At 36.3% G+C, this 24,297-nt stretch overlaps 1 protein-coding gene across 5 annotated transcripts in view; it reads right to left on the reverse strand.

The window, feature by feature from the left end:
* Positions 1 to 24,297, reverse strand: part of LOC127855111 (histone deacetylase 4-like) — a 183,587-nt gene that overhangs the window by 13,610 nt on the left and 145,680 nt on the right. For all 5 annotated transcript variants that reach the window (XR_008037353.1, XM_052390479.1, XM_052390480.1 and 2 more), the window contains 11 exons: positions 21,327 to 21,418; positions 17,260 to 17,364; positions 13,487 to 13,619; positions 12,767 to 12,947; positions 12,085 to 12,205; positions 10,025 to 10,141; positions 9,438 to 9,687; positions 8,320 to 8,453; positions 2,922 to 3,039; positions 1,665 to 1,765; positions 379 to 488 (listed from right to left, as the gene is read on the reverse strand). Coding sequence is in view for 4 of the 5 variants with exons in the window: in XM_052390479.1 (XP_052246439.1) it covers positions 379 to 488; positions 1,665 to 1,765; positions 2,922 to 3,039; positions 8,320 to 8,453; positions 9,438 to 9,687; positions 10,025 to 10,141; positions 12,085 to 12,205; positions 12,767 to 12,947; positions 13,487 to 13,619; positions 17,260 to 17,364; positions 21,327 to 21,418 (1,462 nt within the window). In the remaining variant the exon portion in view is untranslated. The remainder of the gene's footprint in view (positions 1 to 378; positions 489 to 1,664; positions 1,766 to 2,921; positions 3,040 to 8,319; positions 8,454 to 9,437; positions 9,688 to 10,024; positions 10,142 to 12,084; positions 12,206 to 12,766; positions 12,948 to 13,486; positions 13,620 to 17,259; positions 17,365 to 21,326; positions 21,419 to 24,297) is intronic.

The following is a 24,297-nucleotide window of genomic DNA, read 5'->3' on the forward strand; positions in this document are numbered from 1 at the left end:
GGTTTTATGCTTTTTGCTGCTCATCAGTATCATAGGGTTGGAAATTAAGGTTTAAAATGTTGAATCTAGTGAGGAAGCTCTTAAATCTTATTTGATTATCTGAGGGACTACATAAGGGTCATAATACCTGACTGGTAAAGGATTAACTCTTTCAGTGCTGGAACCCAATTTTGAAGGCCTTTGCAAACAGTTTGGATCCAGATGAGACGCCACAAAATGTGGCGTCTCATCAGGATCCAAACTGTTTGCTATTCTGATAGTATTCTTTGAAAGAAAAAAAAACGAAAAAAAATGCTTATTTAAGAAATTCAGCAGACAACATTTAAGCAGAAGACAAATTTCGCAGCATGCAAAGGGTTAAGATTTGTACATGCTTACATTGCCTGTTCAGGTTCTGCATGGTGCCCTGGAGGTCTAACAAGTGCAAAACCATTCTTGAGTTCACTGGCCCCGACCCTACATGCCAGCTCTGTCACGCAGCCGGCAGCCTGCAGGTAGGGGAGACAATCAGATAAATAAGAGATTGTAAAACATATTAGCTGCTCTCTGTGAAAAAGGGGGTGTAATGCATGTGCATAAAGTGTCGTCTCAGATTAGCCTGTGCAGTCCGCACAGGCTAATCAAAGACAACACTTTCTGCCTACACTAAATTTTTGCTAAGAAGAGACTTTCTTTAAACAGACAATATCATAGCCCATATACCAGCAATTGACTCATCAATTGACTCTAATTTAAAATACATTTACTCTTCATGACGCTGGGACTTATCGATTGATTGACAGAAATGCAAAACATTCTTCCATTGTAAATTAGAAAAATATCAAAGAATTTCTTCAAAACCTAAAATACTTTTTTAATTCTAGTATAGTTTTTAGGTAAAAGTGCTGTTTTAATATTAATAAATAAAAGCACAATTTGACAAAGTATAAAAAAATGTTTGAGTGGAAATCAATCATCTTACTTCATAACATCATTCAACTAAATAAGTTTAAAAAAAAAACAAACATAAAAAACTGTTGATTTTTACAAAGCAATTCTCATCATAGTACATGTAATTCAAAATTGCATTTATGAAAAATAACTGCTGTTAACCTAACGACTCTCATTATTTTATGAAACTTGCAACATGTGTTTTACATGGTAATTTTTATGTAGTTTGCATATTGGACTAAAAATTATATTGATTTTGTTGTAAAAATGAAAAAGCTTGCATAAACCAAATTTTGTTCATATGGTTCATTATTATTGCAACTAGCAAATGTTATATTATGGGGTTAAGTTGTTAAAAAACTGTACTCATAGAGAATGTGTAGATGTAAACCAGAAACCTTTTTTTAAGAAGCACTTTATATTGTGTTGTACAGAAAAAAGTATTTATGTTAATTAAGTAAAACAAAGGTACAAATGTGAAAAGAAATATGAAGTAATTCAGTTTGTGTAGACATAGTTATTGCACAATTAAAACACAGTAACTTAGAACATATGATTAATTAAGTATTTGCATGTATTTTATGAAATGAATAAAGTTATTGACACAGGAAAATAAACATAGTTTACAAAATAAGTGGAAATGAATCATGAAACTAAATGAGTGGAAATAAATCCATTTATATAATCTGGGTAGGAGTGTAAAACAGTTCAGTCCAGTTCCTTAAGTTTCCTACCATTGTAGCCGCTATGGATGTGTACTGATCGTTCCAGACCGTGTCAGAATCCACACCCACCCCTCCACACTGCAGCGCACAGAAACGCATAGGTAATGACTCTGAAAATATGAGTATTTTGATTGGGTTAAATATACTTATTGGTTTATAGCCTCATATTCATATTGAAAACAGGAAATATTTAAATGGTTAATAATTGACCAATAAGCTGAAAAGTGTCATTCAAATGTTTTTTAAAGCTCTTTACCAAATGTGAAAACTTAACCTCAGTCAAATTCTTAACTGACACTTTGTTTTGACTCTGAATACTTCCATCTGTTAACTATAATTATTTAATGAATTCTCCACACAATTAATATATTGTTAAATTTTATCTCTTTTTTGAGGCAAGACTAAAACAAGGGCTGTTTGTAAAACATGCATGCCCCCCATATGGGCTGTCCGTTGTAGTGGCAGCCATTGTGTGAATACGTTTTTTGTCACTGTGACCTTGACCTTTGACCTAGTGACCTGAAAATCAATAGGGGTCATCTGTGAGTCACAATCAATGTACCTATGAAGTGTCATGATCCTAGGCAAAAGCGTTCTTGAGTTATCATCCGAAAATCATTTTATTATTTCGGGTCACTGTGACCTTGACCTTTGACCTTGTGACCTCAAAATCAATAGGGGTCATCTGCGAGTCATGATCAATCTACCTATGAAGTTTCATGATCCTAGGCGTATGCCTTCTTGAGTTATCATCCGAAAACAATTTTACTATTTCGGGTCACCGTGACCTTGACCTTTGACCTAGTGACCTCAAAATCAATAGGGGTCATCTGCGAGTCATGATCAATCTACCCATGAAGTTTCATGATCCTAGGCGTATGCGTTCTTGAGTTATCATCCGGCAACCATTTTACTATTTCGGGTCACCGTGACCTTGACCTTTGACCTAGTGACCTCAAAATCAATAGGGGTCATCTGCGAGTCATGATCAATGTACCTATGAAGTTTCATGATCCTAGACCCAAGCGTTCTTGAGTTATCATCTGACAACCACCTGGTGGACGGACCGACAGACCGACCGACAGACCGACATGAGCAAAGCAATATACCCCCTCTTCTTCGAAGGGGGGCATAAAAACAATTCTAACCTGTCTATAAATAAGCCATTTTGTCTGTCTACCAAGCGTCTAAACATACACACACAAGAAAAAATGTTATGTATTATCTAAATGAACAAAATTCCCGAACTATTGAATTGTTTCTTACCAAAAGTCTTGGGATCAAGTCTCGGCCTTCCTAAGGGATTGGTGGCGTAGAACAGTGTGTACACCTCGGAGTGGCATGACTGTATCTCCTCCAGTGTGGCCCTTCTACAGCGCAGCTCCTGTAACATGAGACGGGCATGAGGTATAACTTTCACCTGACCTTAATGCATGTGCTGTCTGCACAGGCTAATCAGGGACGACACTTTCCGCATTTAATGCCCTTCTTCAGCAGAGCTTCTTTAACGGCAGATGGATGTTAGGTATACCTTTATGTTGGGAATAGTTGGAAACCTTTAAAAGGGCCTTTTCACAGATTTTGGCGTGTATTGAAGTTTGTCATTAAATGCTTTATATTGATAAATGTTAACATTGGGTTTTAAAATCTCCAGTAAAAAACAAGAATACAATTAAAGAATTTTAAAAAAGTAACCCTTAACGGAGCTCGAACCACTGACCACTGGAGCCATGGCGCAAAGTCTACCGCTCTATCCACTAGACCATCCCCTCTCATAACATGTTCACTGTATTTTTAACATTATATATGCAATCCTAGTAGTATCAAAGAATACAACGACAACAACAGAATTCTCCAAATTCTTCAATCATTTCGCATTGCAACGCTTTATAATTTTCAGGTTTTTAAATCGTCAAAAGATGCACATAATGGATATTTAAGAGCATGGTAAATGTTCAGTATTACTGTTTCCTCACAAATATCATACTTTTAAGGAACATTTGCGAATCTGCAACAATTTTTTTCAATTTTGTCAATTTTCCAAAGCGTGAAAAGGCCCCTTTAACAACAGATGGATGTTAGGTTTATCTTTATGTTGGGAATAGTTGGAAACCTTCTTTAACAACAGATGGACGTTAGGTATACCTTTATGTTGGGAATAGTTTGCAGCCTTCTGTAACAACAGATGGATGTCAGGTATACCTTTATGTTGGGAATAGTTGGAAACCTTCTTTAACAACAGATGGATGTCAGGTATACCTTTATGTTGGGAATAGTTGAACCTCGTTTTGGAACAACTGGGCTTAATACATGTGCATAAAGTGTTGTCCCATTTTAACCAGTGCATTCTTCAAGGGCTAATACATGTGCATAAAGTGTTGTCCCATTTTAACCAGTGCATTCTTCAAGGGCTAATACATATGCATAAAGTGTTGTCCCATTTTAACGAATACATGTGCATAAAGTGTTGTCCCATTTAACCAGTGCATTACTTATACATGTGCATAAAGTGTTGTCCCATTTTAACCTGTGCATTCCTAATACATGTGCATAAAGTGTTGTCCCATTTTAACCAGTGCACTCTTCAAGGGCTAATACATATGCATAAAGTGTTGTCCCATTTTAACGAATACATGTGCATAAAGTGTTGTCCCATTTTAACCAGTGCATTACTTATACATGTGCATAAAGTGTTGTCCCATTTTAACCAGTGCATTCCTAATACATGTGCATAAAGTGTTGTCCCATTTTAACCAGTGCATTCCTAATACATGTGCATAAAGTGTTGTCCCATTTTAACCAGTGCATTACTTATACATGTGCATAAAGTGTTGTCCCATTTTCACCTGTGCATTCCTAATACATGTGCATAAAGTGTTGTCCCAGTGTAACCAGTGCATAAAGTGTTGTCCCATTTTAACCAGTGCATAAAGTGTTGTCCCATTTTAACCTGTGCATTCCTCAAGGGCTAATCAGGGACGACACTTTTTTCTTTTATTGTTCTTTTTCATTTAATGGAAGTCTCTACTTAGCAAAAATTCATTTTAGGAGAAAGTGCCAGTCTGCACAGGCTATGGACTTAACTTAACACACATGCATTTATCATCCATCAATAGGTCTAAACTTTACACACATGCATTAATCATCCATCAATAGGTCTAAACTTTACACACATGCATTAATCATCCATCAATAGGTCTAAACTTTTCACACATGCATTAATCATCCATCAATAGGTCTAAACTTTACACACATGCATTAATCATCCATCAATAGGTCTAAACTTTACACACATGCATTAACCATCCATCACTTTACACACATGACATGCATTAATCATCCATCAATAGGTCTAAGCTTTACACACATGCATTAATCATCCATCAATAGGTCTAAAAGTCAATGACAGTTGGTCATCTCGTAAGTGCAAAGAGTACAGCCTTTGGTACAAACTATATAATTCATTCTATCTCCAGTGTTCATCATGAAACTTGTGATATCAGGCAGGGGTAAATGAGTCACAAACATTCAGGAATACACTTCAATTAAAAGTTCTGTATGTCATTTCATACTAGTTCAAATAAGGGCAAAACTCGTGAAAATACAACACACTAAACAATCCATTAGTGATGCATATACAGAAAATAGCTTTTAAATTGACACTTCATATTTGCAAAAGGATCAGATTGGAAAAGTATTACATATGACTAAATCAGGTATATCATTAATTGAAGCAAGTCTGACTAACAACAAGTGCTGTTTGTAAAACATGCATGTCCCCCATATGGGCTGTCCGTTGTACTGGCAGCCATTGTGTGAATACGACTTTTGTCACTGTGACCTTGACCTTTGACCTAGTGACCTGAAAATCAATAGCGGTCATCTGCAAGTCACGATCAATGTACCTATGAAGTGTCATGATCCTAAGCAAAAGCGTTCTTGAGTTATCATCCGAAAATCATTTTACTATTTCGGGTCACCGTGACCTTGACCTTTGACCTTGTGACATCAAAATCAATAGGGGTCATCTGCGAGTCATGATCAATCTACCTATGAAGTTTCATGATCCTAGGCATATGCGTTCTTGAGATATCATCCGAAAATCATTTTACTATTTCGGGTCACTGTGACCTTGACCTTTGACCTAGTGACCTGAAAATTAATAGGGGTCATATGCGAGTCATGATCAATCTACCTATAAAGTTTCATGATCCTAGGCATATGCGTTCTTGAATTATCATCCGAAAATCATTTTACTATTTCGGGTCACCGTGACCTTGACCTTTGACCTAGTGACCTCAAAATCAATAAGGGTCATCTGCGAGTCATGATCAATCTACCCATGAAGTTTCATGATCCTAGGCGTATGCGTTCTTGAGTTATCATCCGGAAACCATTTTACTATTTCGGGTCCTCGTGACCTTGACCTTTGACCTAGTGACCTCAAAATCAATAGGGGTCATCTGCAAGTCATGATCAATGTACCTATGAAGTTTCATGATCCCAGGCCCAAGCGTTCTTGAGTTATCGTCTGACAACCACCTGGTGGACGGACGGACCGACCGACCGACCTACCGACCGACATGAGCAAAACAATATACCCCCTCTTTTTCGAAGGGGGGCATAAAAAATAATCATACCATACAATGTAGTAATGTAACATACTGTTCTTCTCCCTATTCATAAGAACTGACTGACTGTACAAACCACATATTTTTTTCATAATTTTCCAATTAAAACCTAAACTTCATGTTATCAACAACTATTTGCAATATGTCACACATTATTGCATGTTTACTGGTAGATAATTATAAAGATATACTAATTAAACTAAAACTGTAAATCTAATATCAAGAAGACTATAAGACTTAAAATAAAATACTTCTTAGTTAAAATTAGAATATACTTTATATTTTATTAATTCAGTTTACACTTTAAAACATTAGAAACTGTTTCATGCATACAGAAAGTTAGTAATTCTTATAAAATTAAACAGTGGAACACTTCCTTAATTCCTATCAAATTTGTTCACATCAAGACAGACACTGTACCCGATACCCCCCACCCCCTAATGAATTGTCATGAGCAGAAGAAAACATGACCCCCCTCCCTCATGAAATGTCATGAGCAGAAGTAAACATGACCCCCCACATGAATTGTCATGAGCAGAAGTCATGAGCAGAAGTAAACATGACACCCCCCCCCCCCAAACGAAGAGTCATGAGCAGAAAAAAAACCACCCCACAATGAATAAACATGACCCAAATAGAACCACTAAATTAATATTGAGCAAACAATACTATTATCAGTTGAAGGTACTGTAGTTTAAGTAAACAAAAGTATAATAGAATCATTAACATACGGTTTATGAGAACATTGTTTAGGATAAACCTAAGTTTCCCTTTGTTATAACTTATTTGTCAAGGAGATTATAAAAACACCAACAATACTATTCCATTTTCCTATGCATTTACCAATAAATATTGGGTGTTTATTTTAAGTCTTACTCTTGTTTTTCTAGCAAACATTTTCAACATTTGCTTTTCCACCAAATATTTTCTTAAACTTAAGACCAGAGTTCATACAATTTCAAATTGTGAAAATTCTGACAGCTTCCCCACTAAATTGTACTGATATTACGCAATTCTGATTATCACTTTAAGATACATTTGTTTACTGAAATAGCATATTGCTCCATTATAACATGGAATCCATTATAAAACGCATACATCACAAGTCTATGAGAAATGTTCACAACAATGTCAAACTGTCAACAACACCTTTGTGAAGATCACACACGCCAATCCTGAACCAATCAATATATCGGTATGTTTAATGGGTCTTTTTACATTTTTAAGAATGGTTATTATATTGAAACAAAAAAGTAAATGAATTAATATGTATGAGACAAATGATTCTTTTGAAAATTAGCACTACAACAATAGTGGAAAAAGCTTTTTACAGTGTTACAGAAAATTTCAGGCATGATTGCTTTTAGTTGAATTCCTTTTTGTGAACAAAAGGATCAAACCATTTAATAAAACATTTTGTCTTTTTTGTACAACCAAAAATGGCTTATATATTGCATATAATACAGTGTCAACGTTCACGACATTACCAGACTCTGACGTTGACATCTTAGTCTAGCACCATCAACAATAAACCTAAGCTATTTAGTGCAAGCTATCCTAACAATTGCACATAATCACGGAAGAACCTTAGTGTAAAACTTCTATATGCTTTAACACTAAAATATTTTGACCTTTTAAATTGACCTTTTGAATATGATGTATATACTTTTTGTCAACAAGAATTTCAATCGTTCAAAATTTCACCAGAAAGTTCAATTTAATATAAGCCTTATTGAAGTGCCTATTTCTTAAGGGCACATACAACACTTTAACCCTTTACCACTTAGATATGTTTTTTGACGCATTTGTAGTCCCTTAGAAAGTTACATTTAATAAAGACTTTTCTTAACTAAATTCAAGTTTTAAAAGCTTCATTTCCAACCCTTAGTTACTAATGAGCAGCAAACAGCCTAAAACCTGAACAGACTGCGAGTTACTCACAGGCTGTTCTGGTTTTATGCTGCTTGCAAAAGCCATTTTCACTTTGCTTCTATGTGGACAAGGGTTCAAAGTATCCTTCACCTATCCCATACCTCACAGTTTGAGATCAGATTAGTCTCCTTCAATCGTTTCCATATACTGAGTATTCTGTTAGCATTCTCTGGGTGGGCCAGGTCCCGGCCGCACGTACACTGGTGCTTCTGCATGGCAGGGTCATACGCTATTGCTGAAAATGTAGACACCAGTATTTTAGTAATCTGGGACAACACTTTCCGCTTTAATGGCATTTTTTGTTTAACCCATTTATGCTTAGTGTCTAGAAAAAAAGGCCTTGGCAAACAGCGTAGACCCAGATGAGACACCAAATGATGCGGCGTCTCATCAGGGTCTGCGCTGTATGCTTACAGGAATTTCTGTACGAAATATTCTAAATATAGAAATAAATATACTAGACATCAATAATTTTGGAAATAAATTGATCCAATTTACAAGGATGGGAGAGTCAACTGGGCATAAATGGGTTAAAGGAAGCCTCTGCTTAGCGAAAATTTAGTTAAGGCAGAGAGTGTCGTCAAGAGAATACTTAATGCACATGCAATAAGCCCCATTTTCTTACAGCGAGGCTAATGAATTTTTTTACATGGCCACGAGCCTTTATTTCTACTCATTTACTTATACATCCAAAATTTAAATAAACATAATTGTAGACAAGAACTAGAATTTGTCACCATTGTGATGAAGAATACCCCATGACGCCGCAAGTTGTGATATGCAGCATGCTGATGTACAAAGTCTCCGTTGAAACAACATAGGCATTACTTTTGTAATTTGGCACATGGAACATTACAAATTGCGCATGCACAACTTCCTATCATAACAAAAAATCTTTCATCAAAAGTCTAAAAGAATGCCTGTTATAAAGAAAATTCTCTTGGCACAAAGAAAGTGACAGTTGGTCCATGGTGAATCCAGTGTACCCTACTTTACTGTTAGTCTACATTTGACCTACTGACATGTATTTATTCTTCATGTGACCTACTGACCTGTATATTAACTTCATATAACCTTCTGACCTGTATATTGATTTCATATGACCTACTGACTTGTATATTGACTTCATATGCTTCATATGACCTTCTGACCTGTATATTGATTTCATATGACCTACTGACCTGATATTGACTTCATATGCTTCATATGACCTACTGACCTGTAGTAAACCTGTATTTGATGGGTCCTACATCCTGGTTCTTATGAGGCATGGAGAAGGTCACCAGGGGGCTGGACTGGGTCCTGGTCAGGGGTTTGTGGTTCTTCCTGTGAGGTTTGGTCACTGCCAGGAGGTGGTCACTCTCACGCCTGGTCAGTTTCTTGCTGACCCCTTCGTGACCTTCCTCCATCTGCGTCTCCTTGACAACCCCCAGGCTGCCCCCGTCCGCCTCGTGAGCTTCCTTCATCTCCTACCAACAAGTGAGGCACAAACTGGATTTTATCAATTCTGCGCCCTTTCTAATAAAACAAAGCATCAAAATCATAGTTTCCAGACTGTTTGTGAACATGGATTTTACAAATTAATTCCACTTCTAGCAAAGATTGAAACACAAACTGGAGTGAATCAGTGCTGTACACTTTAAATTTACAAAGCGTCAAAATCATAGTTTAACCCTTAACCCCCCATGTTTAAGTGTCTAAACACATGCTTGATGTGTAACCCACATAGTGGAGTGTTACCTGAGCTAGTTTGACCTCAATCTCCTCATACATGAGTGATGTGTAACTCACATAGTGGAGTGTTACCTGTGCCAGTTTGGCCTCTGTCTCCTCATCAACGTTCTCCATGTGCGACTTGCTGCTGGTCCGCTGTAACACAGTCTGACGGATATGCTGCTTCACCAAGAACTTCTCCTTCAGGATCTGAACACACAATACAACCATATAAACATGTATAATTATCTGAACACAGTGCCGGAGTACAAATATAATGTTCTGAACACAATGGAGTTAAAATATAATGTTCTGAACACAATGGGGTTCAAATATAATGATCTGAACACAATGGAGTTCAAATATAATGATCTGAACACAATGATTCAAATATAATGATCTGAACACAATAATTCAAATATAATGATCTGAACACAATGGGGTTCAAATGTAATGATCTTAACACATTGGAGTTCAAATATAATGATCTGAACACAATGGAGTTCAAATATAATGATCTGAACACAATGGAGGTCAAATATAATGTTCTGAGCAAAATGGAGTTTAAATATAATGATTTGAACACAATGGAGTTCAAATATAATGATCTGAACACAATGGAGTTCAAATATAACGATCTTGCCAGAATAACGGTCTTGGCATTAATTTTTTTAGGCACTAGCCCTGCCGGGCTACCAGCTTGGACCCGAATCAATTTCAACTAGCCCGAAATAAAAGTTCTCATTCTTTACATTTGTAACTATGTTTGTATTAAACAAAAATAGAACAATAAAGATTAAACAAGTAAACACTTGATTCAGTTTTATTCACAGCTAATGTCATACAAAAAAAATAACACAAGGTCTCCAGACATCTCGATTCCATCATGATCATTGTCTGAGTCACCGACATCCAGGTCTGACATGTCAGGTATGCTCTTAAAGGCTGCCTGAAAACAAAAACCAAGTTATAACATGATATGAATTTTCCACTCAAATATCTGAAAAAAGTAAATGCAATGTCAAACTAGCAATAATACCTGTGCTGCTGTGCGTAAGAAATAGAATAAGTTAACATTTCTGCCCTAACTTCTGAGTCTTCTTTATCTAAAACGACATTTGTAGCAGTAGTACCATTGCCTAAGCCATATCTGTTTTGTCGCCGATTGTACCAGCATCTAAAATGCTGTATGATAACAAATTGGAATTTTAATTTTTAATGTCAGAATTTGTTCCTTGACAGATTAATTTTATCTGTTAAAATCTATACTTGTAAGTTAGAGCATGATATTTAATTGCATGTTGCTTTTGTACATTACGTATGAAATGCACTTACCAGCCAGTCAGCAATGCTGGCTCAGAATCAAAGTCCCCAATACAAAACGAAGCCATGACCGATTATTTTTCCGTAAAGGTTGGATTTTTCATTTCATTGGCTGTTCATAATTTATGTTGCAACCTTCATTGTCATTTTCCAGATGATGTTTGTACGTCGTTGCGCCCTCAAAATATTGCAGAAAAGACATTAAAACAAATTTATTGCTGCGAGTTCTCCACCCAGTAATAATACTAGTTATAGCGTCTCGAGAGGTTGACTTACAAAACTGTTTAATAACCGTCTAATCAATGATTGCTCAAGAGAAATAACAAATGCAGTTTTGAATATGCGTCTATATGAATCTATTTCGGACATGTTACTGAGTTTGGACACGAAAAATTGCACTTGACCGATCGAGCTACCGGCTTAGAATTTTCACTCAACCGACGAAAAAATCACTCGACTCGGTCGACGGTCGAGTGGGTTACGTCCAAGACTGGAATAATTCAGATATTATGATCTAAAAACACCGGTCCTCAAACATAATTGTGTAAAAACAAAAGACAGCCAAAGTATAAACTGAACACACAAGACATGAAATATAGGGACATGAGGTCTCTACTTTGTGGGCTTTCGTAATACAGAAATTCTTTCATTAATTTCCGTTTGCCAACATCTTTAAGATGTTGTATGTACGTATTTTATTATTTACATTAAGTATCAATGTAATCCAACAAAAAAACAGGGCGACACTTTAGGCAGGTGCATTAAGCCCAGTTTTCTGTATTTAAGTTTAGAAGAAAGCAAGTCATTTCCACAATTAAGCCGCAGCCCACCTGTTCTGGGTCTTGTTCTATCCCTGGCCCAGCGACCACGGCATTGCGGTGCTGCTGTAGCAACATGCTCTGTGTTATGAATGGTAGTGGGGCAGACTGGCTGTGACGTAGAGGGCGATGTCTGAAACCATGGCAACAGATAACATCAACCAGTCTGTTAGTGCTTGACAAATTTTGAGCTTAGTCCATGATTTATGCCATTGAAAGTCAAAAGTTGACAGCTTCTGTTTTAAGATCATGTTTATACTGGAAAGTAGCTGCTATTTATAAATTCAAACTACTTTTTTACTTAAATTGTAGATCATGTGTCATAAATATATTTGACAGTAATTTAATATGATATTGCAATTATAATATTCTATAATGCATATAATATACACAACCAACATTTTTTTTAGCAAGCATAATCAACAGGATCTTGATTCAACAAATTTTGTAAAATCATCATAATATTAGGGACACTAATTTTCTGGATTTCATGGATAAATCAATCCACTCATTTAATGCGGAAAATGATGGAAAACACAATTCCTCCTTTTTTTCTCTAAAATCAGATATACATGAGTTTATATCTCCATGCGAGTCCTTGAGCAAAAACACACACAAAATAAATGATTTAACAGTAGTATTCTCTATAACTTAAGAGCAAAGTGTTCTCTTTTTATAAATTGAAAGATCTTACTTGGTAAGGCGAGCCTGGTGTGTCTCGCCAGAGGGGGAAGTGGACAGGTGAGGGTAGGGAGGCCCAACTAGGGGCGAGGGCTTATTGGCGGCCATACGGCCCCGCTCCTCTATGGCATTCAACATGTAGCTGCTCACACGCTGGGAGCCTTCCGTGGGCGATGGGTAGTCTCCGTCCATCACTACGGGGATACAGGCAACAAACATTGCATCACCTTGCTTATATCTTATTTTATTTATTTATATATTCAGTCACTATCCATCACTTTGGGGAGACAGGTTACGAACAAAGCATTTCTTAACTTTAATCTCTGTCCATCATTCCTTGGAGATTGGTTATACTTATATAATTTTATATTTTATTATATTTGAGCCTCTGTGAGGCAAATCTGGGACAACACTCGACACACATGCATTAAGACCCCATTTCACAGAGCTAGGCTCACTTATACATGTTCAATGCCAATGCCAATATCTTCCTGGAAAATCAATGGGCCAGAACACAGCTCACACTTCATCTTTAAGTCATGTAGGTAATCACATACCAAAAATCAGCTCAATATCTGACACATTGCGTAAAAAAACCCTCCTGAAAACGAAATGCAGGACATAATGCGAGTCACTCGCAGGCTGTTCTGATTTAATGCTGGTTGCATAAAGCCATTTTCTGTTTTCTTCTGAGAAGTAAAGGGTTACAAGATGATCATATGATCAAGCATACCTGGCATCCCTGGGTGATGGTATCCCGGCAACCCGCCTGGCCCGGGCATGCCTGTCAGGGGCAGCCCCATGTGATGATGGGCTGTCAGGGCCCGCAACTCTGCCTCCTGGTAGCTTGAATGACTGTTCCCTCCCTACAATCAGTATGCGTACCTAGTACATAATAGTGTTACCTTTCATGCATGGAATCAGCACAATGTATTTATTAGTTCATCATAGTGCTACAATTACATATCCAGTCACATATACTGATGTTTTTACAAATAATTGGGTTTTGTAATCAAGCGCTCTACCAACTGAGCTAGCAAGACCAATTATAATGTTTAGCAGAAACAGTCTTTCTATTTTTATAAATAGTGACCTTAATCTTGCCCCAACTGGTCCCAGACAGAGTAATAAGCTTCAAGTAGGCATACATCTTACCACAAATCACCATTAAAAAAACTCAGAAAACCTTTTTATTTATTTTTAGCAACAGTGACCTAGACCTTTACCAGACCAGTCCCTAATGATCTCTGATGCTAGGTCAGCACATACCGGTAAACCACAAACAGATACAATTTCAATATAATTCCTCTGACTGAACTAAAGTAAAACCCCATAGAACATTTTTCCATTTTCAAGTACAGTACACTCCACGCGTTTTCCCCAATTTCCCTCCATACTCCGCGGGTTTCGACCTTGAGGGAGATTAAGAAAATCCCGCTATACGCGGCGTTTGCATGATTTTGGACGCGGCGGTTAACGATCGGCAAAACTGATAAGCCGACGCGGCGGCCCTCGGCGTTGGCAACGCGGGGGAAACTCCGCCTTTTACGAGATAACGATCAATTTAATTTTGTTTGACTTCCTGATTTTCAAATAAAATTACATTTATTACAAGTACATACATGTACATGTAGTATAATATTTACAATTAAAAAAAACAACCAAGATAGATCATTCCCGACGTGGTTGTAGAAGTAGTTGTTGTTGTATAGAAAACTCGTTGATTTTCGACACACAAAACGTCGTCTTTTAACTAATACTTACCAATTAATATAAACACAGTTTGCAACATTGTTTTTATTTTGATAATTTAATCCAAAGTTTTCATGTTAGCAGGTGATTTTCTATACTGAACATGTATACAAATGACCAAGGACCCTAAAAATCTCGCAAATCTGTGTGAATTGACAGTTTGACGTAATCAAATAAAAGCCGCTTCCTGTCTAAAGGCATAACTTACTCAAGTGAACACGTTCAACGAATGCATAAGGAATGGTTTTAATTGTCGGAACAAAGTCAATTCTCTGCTCGCTAATGCATTGATTTTCTCTTTGTTTGTAGGTTATTCCATTGATTGCTAAAAGGTGGTTACTATTGACTTGATAATTGCATTTAATATTCACAGTTGTATTCTTGTTGCGTCGACATTCTAAACAATGTTTACCAGTAATTATGGACCAAATCGGCAGAGTGACATTCACACATGTTAATCCCTTTTGTCAAAACACCGCAGACAGCAGTCTACACAATTGGTCAGTAGACAAGCTTTGCGTGTTTTCATAACGTCAAACACTTAAAATCCAGTTCCGCCCAGATGTCTTCTTCATTCAGTTTACAGTACAATTAGTGTTAAAATAATTACTCTACTAAAATACCGTAACGATAAAGATTCGGCGTGTTCGATTTGAAATTATTTTAGAGGAAATATCAACTTATTCGCGATATAATTTCGTTAATAAATACCAAAGAAACTTTTAACCGAAATCAACAAAATTCAATGTTCTCTGCGCTACAAAGTTTGTATAAAAAAAATCAATACACGCACGCTTTGCAGGAGTATACATTGTACCTTGACCTTGTACATTGCAGCATAATTTTCGCGCGCTTTTGTCGGGAAATATATACATGATGACTGTATATTGGAAGCATTTGAAAACGTCGTGTTAACAATTAAAAATCGTAGTGAGTTTCGGATTACTAATTATTATTCTCATTTGGAAATTTTACGGAACATTATTCTTGTGTCATATGTGTTATGATTTAAATATTAATTTGTCAAATGTATTATATTAGACTAATTCATATTGTAGACGTACCTGTGAATTAAAAAACATAATTTTTATACGTATTAATTTTCTATACAATTATCTTTTTTATACATGTACCACAGTATTTAAACAATTTATTATAACAATGTTTTTATTTTTTGGCATGCCCAGTAGCACACTGCTAACGCGGCGTTGCGCGGCGGTCACTGATAAGAACGGAAAGTGTCTGCATTTACCGACTAGCCTAAAGTAATACACGCCGCGGGAATTAGCGAACGCGGCGTAACGCCGAGCGTTTTATCGAGTTCACCTCCCTCTTCCAACGCGGCGTGAACACTCGCTAGCAGAAAAAAAAACGCGGAGGGAGCGCGTTATTTGGGGAAAACGCGTGGAGTGTACTGTAACAGTGACCCTGACCTTGACGTGATTGCATACCCGGATTATACTGGTTACCTACACATATTTCAGTGTTAAAACTCCATTCAAAGTTCATGAGCAGAATATCTTTCTCTTTTAAGTACAAGGGCTGTTTGTAAAACATGCATGCCCCCAATATGGGCTGTCAGTTGTAGTGGCAGCCTTTGTGTGAATACGATTTTTGTCACTGTGACCTTGACCTTTGACCTAGTGACCTGAAAGTCAATAGGGGTCATCTGCCAGTCATGAACAATGTACCTATGAAGTTTCATGATCCTAGGTGTAAGCATTCTTGAGTTATCATCCGGAAACCATTTAACTGTTTCCAGTCACTGTGACCTGGACCTTTGACCTAGTGACTTGAAAATCAATAGGGGTCATCTGCCAGTCATGATCAATGTACCTATGAAGTTTCATGATTCTAGGCCTCAGCATTCTTGAGTTATCATCCGGAAACCATCTGTTGGACGGACGGACATACGGACTGACGGACCGACATGTGCAAAACAATATACCCCCTCTTCTTCGAAGGGGGGCATAAAAAGTGACAATGTCCTTGACCTGACATGCCAATACAATCCGAAGCTAGGTCTCTTGGTATGCTTGCTTTTTTCCACAGTTTCACAAAGATTGGTCGATTCAAACTAAAGTAAATGACCAGAAACTTCCTGCATAATGCCGCAAGGCTACTGGCCATACCCTTATTTTTTAAATATAATTCCCAGGGTTTTACGGGACGGGATATTCTGCGTCATATACGCATAAAATGCCAGTCAGGACCCATCATATTTCATAATTTGCGTCCCATGGGACGCACAATAATTTTGATGTTTTGGTTCTCGTGATATATCAACAAGAAACTCTGAAAGACAACTGCAGTTCGTTATTTTCTAGGATGTATGAGTTGTCTCGCTTGTTGTTTTATCGACCAACATTGTTATCGCGCACCTGCTGTTGCTAGTTGCAAAGTCCTGATTTGAGATTAAATTGCATAAATGTTAGCTATTTTTGTCGCTTTGAAAGTAAAGCTTACTGAGGTAACGATATATTTTTATCTCGCAAGCAAGATTAACCTATAAAAACAAATACAATCTTTAATTGTATTGGTGTGTGTTAAATCTCGGCTATGATTTACGTAAATAATAAATTACTATACTTTTAACTAATTGACTTGGACACAGCCAGCATATATATTAGGACCTCCATTTTTATTGACAGGACCCCTGAAAATTATTAAGTAGAGTCCTGAGGGACCCCTAAAATTTGATATGAATGTAAAACCCTGAATTCCACTACCAGGCATATTATATCTGAAACTCACCATGTTGGGTGGGAGGCCTATGGATATGTTGGGCATGGAGGGAGACGTGTAGAGGTCAAGAGCCGTGTACCCCATGCTGTACAGCATCGGATGAATGTGCGTGTCCTGAAAATCAAAACCTGGCATGAACAAACTTGCTTCCCTTGTCTGACTGGGTTGTGATTTTGGATGGAGCCAGCTCAGGCGAGGAAAATACTATACTCCCCCACCCTTTGAGGCACTTTTTTACCTTTTTTTTCATAAAAAGAAACAAGAAACTTACCATCTATGTGTAAAACTAGATTGCCTTTTAGCAAAAGATTTGAGCTGTAACGTTAGAAATCACACCTGTGATGAAAGAACCTTCCATGTTTTTGCAATACATACTGCATTGACAGCATGTTTTAGCATATTATTCATACTAAATGAACCGCTTCGAGCAAAAAAATGGTCTTATGCCATGTGTGATCAACAGAGCTCCAGATCAAAATGCCCATAGGTGTGTTAAGGAGCTACCAGTACCATGACTGTTCAGGAGATGGTTAAATATTGCCTGACTTTACAACAAACATTAAAGCCCCTGATCAGACTTTGAAAAAATGCGCAGGCTGGTTGGATGCTATGCTAGCTGAATATGCAATAAGACCCTTTTTCACCAAATTAATTACGGTAGTTTTTTTATTTTAATATAGTAACTGGTCACATAATAAACCTTTGTAATATTATAAGAAATATTGAAAAAACTACAACATTATTTTCTGTTACAACATGACTTATTTTAGTTTGTGAAAGCAGGTTTAGGTGCAACAATCCCTCTAACTGCACTTAAAACTAGCATGGTTAATTAGGAAATATAAGTAACAACCCAACCAAAAAAACTCATTGTTTTCCTGTTTTTTTGTTTTGCATATTGTATATTATTTCTCATGACGTGGCTTGTACAGCATGTAAGTTCTATTTTCATTCAGAATTAAGCCTCTTTCATAACTTCACAAGTTTCTCCTGCAGTTCTCACCATCATACATTTGCATGATCAAACTATTATGATCAATATTCACAAATATACTCCCCAACAAAAATATCTTCCTGATTGCATGCATAAACCCTATTAAATCAGTCTTAATACACCATCTCTGCTATGACCCTTTGATTCTGCTGATAAATATAGCCACAGTTACTATATATGGCAATATTCAGCCGGGTTTGAACTCACAAACATCCGCTCAAGGTCGCAGTTGTCTATAAATCCCCTTAAATCGTCTTGGATGTTAGAAATAACTAGAAAATTCACTTTAGGTTGTTATGCATTGGTGATAAATCATCTTGTTTTGATGTTTTTTTAATGTCAGAAAATCTCGAAATAACATCAGGATGTTTACTGTTGAGAAGCGAACTCATTCCAAGGAATTTCTTTAATTCTGGTTTACACATTACAAGGAAAAGTTGTTTACGTATTTTTTAATTTCTGAGATGGAACCATTTTATCACGTTTGTTGAAGATCTGATGAAGTGTGATATATTTGCAGTAAGGATAGTCAGCTATTCACATTCAGAAATGCAAGAAAATTAGTGCTAAATATAGCACAAACTGCTTTCCATTGCAACTGCTGTCTTCAAAAATGTTCAATTATGTACTTTTAGTTACGAGTTGCTTGAGTTTGCTGTTTTTGATAGTACACCAATATTTTGTACTTAAAAAAAAAATCTTCCTTTTTTGTGGAGGCCTAATGTTTGCACTCTTTTCGCCACTGCCATTGCATCAATTTATGAAGCTTCAAATATTAATAAATACTTACTGATTCAACAATTTGTCATTACCTACACATTATTCATGGCGGTTTACATACTAGTAGAAATGTACAAAATTGATGGATTTATTGCGGTACAAAAATGAGCTCTGTCAAGAAGGAGCCTAGTTGAGAACCATAACACATGTAAACTGCAATAAACAAGCTGTCAATAATCTTGTTTCCATTCTGAGGATATTGCACATAAATGAATGGTGAAACACATTTTGTTCAAAATTGACTTAACACAAATTCAAGACAAAACAAATATGTCTGGAATCAAAAATTATATCAAATTTTTACACCGCAAATTAATGGTGATAAATGATCAGCAAAGAAAGAAATGAAAAGTCTAGCTTTAATTATCAACCTATTACTTCAGATTTAAAAAGTTTAACAATCAAATTAAGTGAGAATTTCTTAGTGCTTTTTTACCAATTTAGAACATTTTAATGCAATCAAACCAAGGTATTATCCATGTACCATCCAAAGACATACATAAAGGGATGCTTTTTTAAAACGCGCTGATATCTTCCTGTTGAAGTTCTTTGAAACAAGGTTCTGCACTGAGTACACTTACCATTTGCATGCTGGGAAATTTGTCGTCTGCTAAAATGTCGTCTGCTGAATTTCTAAAATAAGCATTTTCTTCATTTTTTTCAAAAAATACTATAAGAATAGCAAACAGTTTGGATCCTGATGAGACGCCATGTTCTGTGGCGTCTCATCTGGATACAAACTGTTTGCAAAGGCCTTCAAAATTCGGTTCCAGCACTGAAAGAGCTCAGGCACTCTGCGGTCCACAATGTACTTTCAAGCAGTCCATCCACATGCTAATCAATGTGTTTTCTGTGACTGCTTTTCCATTTGCCTTCATCCATGTATTAATTCTATAATAAGCTAGACATAAGCCAACCCCCCCCCCCCCCCCACACACACACACACCCACCTCCCCCTCACAAAAATACCACAACAAGTCTGAATCCATATATTCCTTCTGATGCTTTAATGGAGCAATTCAGAACCAATCAGGTAGGCCCTACTTCCTGGAAGCTAATTATTTCTCTTTTCAAATATTGAGCTGCATGATTAAATACCATTACTACTGCAATTACCTCCACATCAATTAGTGCTATAGTAACAAAAGGTAGACCATGGTGTTCTTTAAATGGAAAAAGTTTTGCTGCTGACTTCAGTTTTCTACAAGCTCCACTGATTGTGCAAACATTCTGATTCAAACTGAAACCAACTAACAATGTCTATGAGACTAACATTTAAATTAATTAGTTTCAATAAGATTCTGACATTCCAAACAATTGGAGAATAATTATAGGATTAGGTTTCCACGCATTTGCACAATCCCTATAGGATTTATCAACAAACCTATTAAAACAGCTTTAAAAAACATCTTAAAAGTATGTTTATGTGTTTACAAGACTCCATTGCACTAATTTCATTTATGATTTAATGCTCAATCTGACTTGATATGTGACGTACATCAATCATCTGACTTGATATGTGACGTACATCAATCCTAATTTGGAATGATTGGTTTACAACATGAGCATCATTGATACCTAGCATATAATCTCTAAGGGAGTAGAATACTAGCCCTCCTCCTGGATATCTGCCCTACTTTTTGAGATACTAGCCCTCCTCCTGGATATCTGCCCTACTTTTTGAGAGTGGCATGTTGACCCTCACACTTCAAAAAGCTAATACGTGCCTCTCCCATTGGAAGTTGGAATATGCAGAATTAGAGCATGCTTTTGGTAGTGCCAGGGCCCTCAATCTATCAAATCTGTCGCCGAATTTCGGCGGCAGTCCCCCACCTGAAAAGTATACTTTTTTCCCCTTTTTGGGGGAAAAATTCCCCCTAAACAAAATAAAAAAAAATTATATATTTTTTTTTTTTTTTAATAGAAAGATGTGTCTCATGATTATTATATCTCAATTCTATTTCAATTTAATCTTTCAAACATACTTTATTATGAAAAATGCAATTAATATAGTGCAAACATGTACAAATGTAATTATGAGAGAGTGAGTAAAAAAATCCCCCAAAAAGGGAAACGCCGCGAAAATTCCCCCTCCTAAGGGCTGCTGACCCCTTCCCCCAAAGTAGTGTGGGGGCCCTGAGTGCAATACTGCAGCCACTATTCCCTATCAAGGAGGGGCGGTAGATAGCAGGGTTCCAGGGCAACTAAAACCAGTTTTGGAGAGCAGAATACAGTCCCTGATCTTGGGCAGCGGAATACAGGCTCTGATCTAGAGCCGATTATACAGTGTTTTGTAGCTTACCTGATCTTTCAAGCTGTTTCCATTGGACAATGCTGGGTGGACACCAGTGGGTGGGGAGTTGGGACCTGAATCAGAGTTGCTGCCACAGTCAACTGCAACACAGAATAGTAACCAATTGCTGTATGTCAGGTCTTGGTTTTCATATAGGAGCATTCTATTTAAAGTTGGACTTATTGTCAGCTTATAGCAAGAGTAACCTAAGAACGGTTATTTCTCCCAGCCCCAGGTACATGAACACAAATTCATCATTAATTGAGTGAGAATCAAGTTCAACTGATAAAGAAATGCTAATGTTGATACAAGAGTTTCACATGTCATGTAAACATGTATTGATAAAGAGTGTGAAACATTGTATTGTTGTTGTTATTTTCTGAAATTATTTTTGGCATAGGAAGCTTATTACCCATTGCCAATAAAGATTACCAAATCTTCACTTGTTTTTACTACATTTTCAAGGAATGACCTAGATAAACATTAATAATATAGTTCTTTAAAACAAGAAACACATTCCATTATTGAAATGTTTTAACAGGATATTTAGCTAAAAAAGTACAGTTTCAATAAACAACTTTGTTTCCTTTTATAAGGCAATTAAGAGATTGACACCATCATTCATGTTTCAAGCTATGCACATACAGCAAGTGTAACCTAGCAACCCATGCATCAGGCCCATAATGCACTATTAGTAGTACCTATCTGTTATTGAAACTAGTTCTACCCAGCCTGCAAGGCAACTGAGTGTTATACAGGACGTAATAACAGTTTATAGTGAACATTTGAACCTCTATGATAGTAAAATGGGAACCTTCTCATCAAACACAAAGTGGTGACTACAGAACATGTGATGATGACACTATGAAACATAGAGTAATAAAATAAATATGATAAAACAGAACATAACCAATGAGAAGTGTACAAAAAAAACTTGAAAATAAGACAAAACACAAAGCAGAACACAACAAGTGTTGAAAAATGCAAAAAAGATCTTAAGCTTTGCACAAAATATGCCCCTTTAAAGGTCTGATTTACCTTGATCAAGTTATGAATATAATATAAACTTACAGGTATTTGAGTAAAGGAGCAAACAACATTAATTTGTTCGAATTTGAATACAAAAATATTCAAGGGATATAATGCAGAAGTGCTTCACGCTGAGATTCAATGCCCACAAACATAGTGGCCACATTTGATGATGATATAATTTAATCTAGCTGAGCTTAAAGGTGGACAGTTTAATTTGGTAAATTTGTATTAACAAATGGCAAAATTTCTGATTTGCATCATGCAATATGGTTGGTTATCAAACTTGGCTAAGGTTATAAGCCCAAATACATTATAACCAAGTTTTATGATGATCCGTTTTAAATGTTCAAGTATATGAACTGATATTGTTCTCATGGGCACTTCCTATCTCTCTGCAAGTATTCCCATAATATGACCCCATGTTTTAATGGGCCTCTTAAAACAAACATCAAGTAAGAAGAGTACAATAGATAAAACAGCACAAAACAAGTTAGAAGAATACAAAAGATACAAGAGCTGTTTCAAGACAACATGCTCAAATATTCTTCAACTTTGATAGAATAATTTAAATTGTATGTCAGTTATTTGATACAATGACTACAAAGACATATTAGCTGTTGAATATCAGTAATAGGGATGAAGAATAGGTTAACTTAAAGCTGACAATTTATAAATTAAAACAAGAAATTTTACCATTCTAAGAAACTGAATTTCAATTTTTTACCAATTTTAATTATTAATTAAGTTTCCTTTAATTTACTCTGACAGAATGGTCTGCATCTAACCTGTATATGCCAATTCTAACAGCATAATACCTCCATCAGAACTAACGTTATTCTTGGAAACTCTTTCCCTATTTTAAATAACAGTGGCCTTGACCCCAAGTGCAATCCCTCTCTTGATCAGCCTGTAACCTAAATTTACACAAACAATGTCAGCAATATATCTCCATCCTTACAAAAGTTATTGAGCGTGACCTTTTATTCTATTTTAGCAACATTGACCTAGATTATTGAGCTTGACCTTTTATTTTATTTTAGCAACATTGACCTAGATTATTGAGCGTGACCTTTTATTCTATTTTAGCAACATTGACCTAGATTATTGAGCGTGACCTTTTATTCTATTTTAGCAACATTGACCTAGATTATTGAGCGTGAACTTTTATTCTATTTTAGCAACATTTACCTAGATTATTGAGCATGAACTTTTATTCTATTTTAGCAACATTGACCTAGATTATTGAGCGTGACCTTTTATTCTATTTTAGCAACATTGACCTAGATTATTGAGCGTGACCTTTTATTCTATTTTAGCAACAATGACCTAGATTATTGAGCGTGACCTTTTATTCTATTTTAGCAACATTGACTTAGATTATTGAGCGTGACCTTTTATTCTATGTTAGCAACATTGACCTAGATTATTGAGCGTGACCATTTATTCTATTTTAGCAACATTTACCTAGATTATTGAACGTGAACTTTTATTCTATTTTAGCAACATTGACCTTGACCCAACAGGCCCAAAGTGTGACCCCATGCTAGACTTGCAGGTCAGCTAGAGATGAGAGAATATCCTAAGTGTCAAAAGAATAAGGGGCATAATTCTGCTAAATTGCAAGTCAAATTTAGCGGCCTTGGCCTGTGACCTCGCATTAGGATCATAAAAACATGTGTGAAGTTTCAATAGAATATTCTGCAGTAGAGTTATCAACTTGTTGCATGCAAACTTTAACCTAAATTTAAACTAACATACAAACTTTAACTTTACTTGTTCAAGTTCATAAGGGGGCATAATGATGCTTAAATGCTGTTCAAAGAAATGGGTCTTGGCCAGTGAATGTTTGTAAAGATTCTAAACACATATGTATTGTTTTATGTCAATATATGTAGTAACAAGAGATGTGTTTATCAGAAACACAATGCCCCCTACTGCGCCGCTTTGA

This window comes from Dreissena polymorpha, chromosome 13 (assembly GCF_020536995.1).
Source record: "Dreissena polymorpha isolate Duluth1 chromosome 13, UMN_Dpol_1.0, whole genome shotgun sequence".
Lineage (NCBI taxonomy): Eukaryota > Metazoa > Mollusca > Bivalvia > Myida > Dreissenidae > Dreissena > Dreissena polymorpha.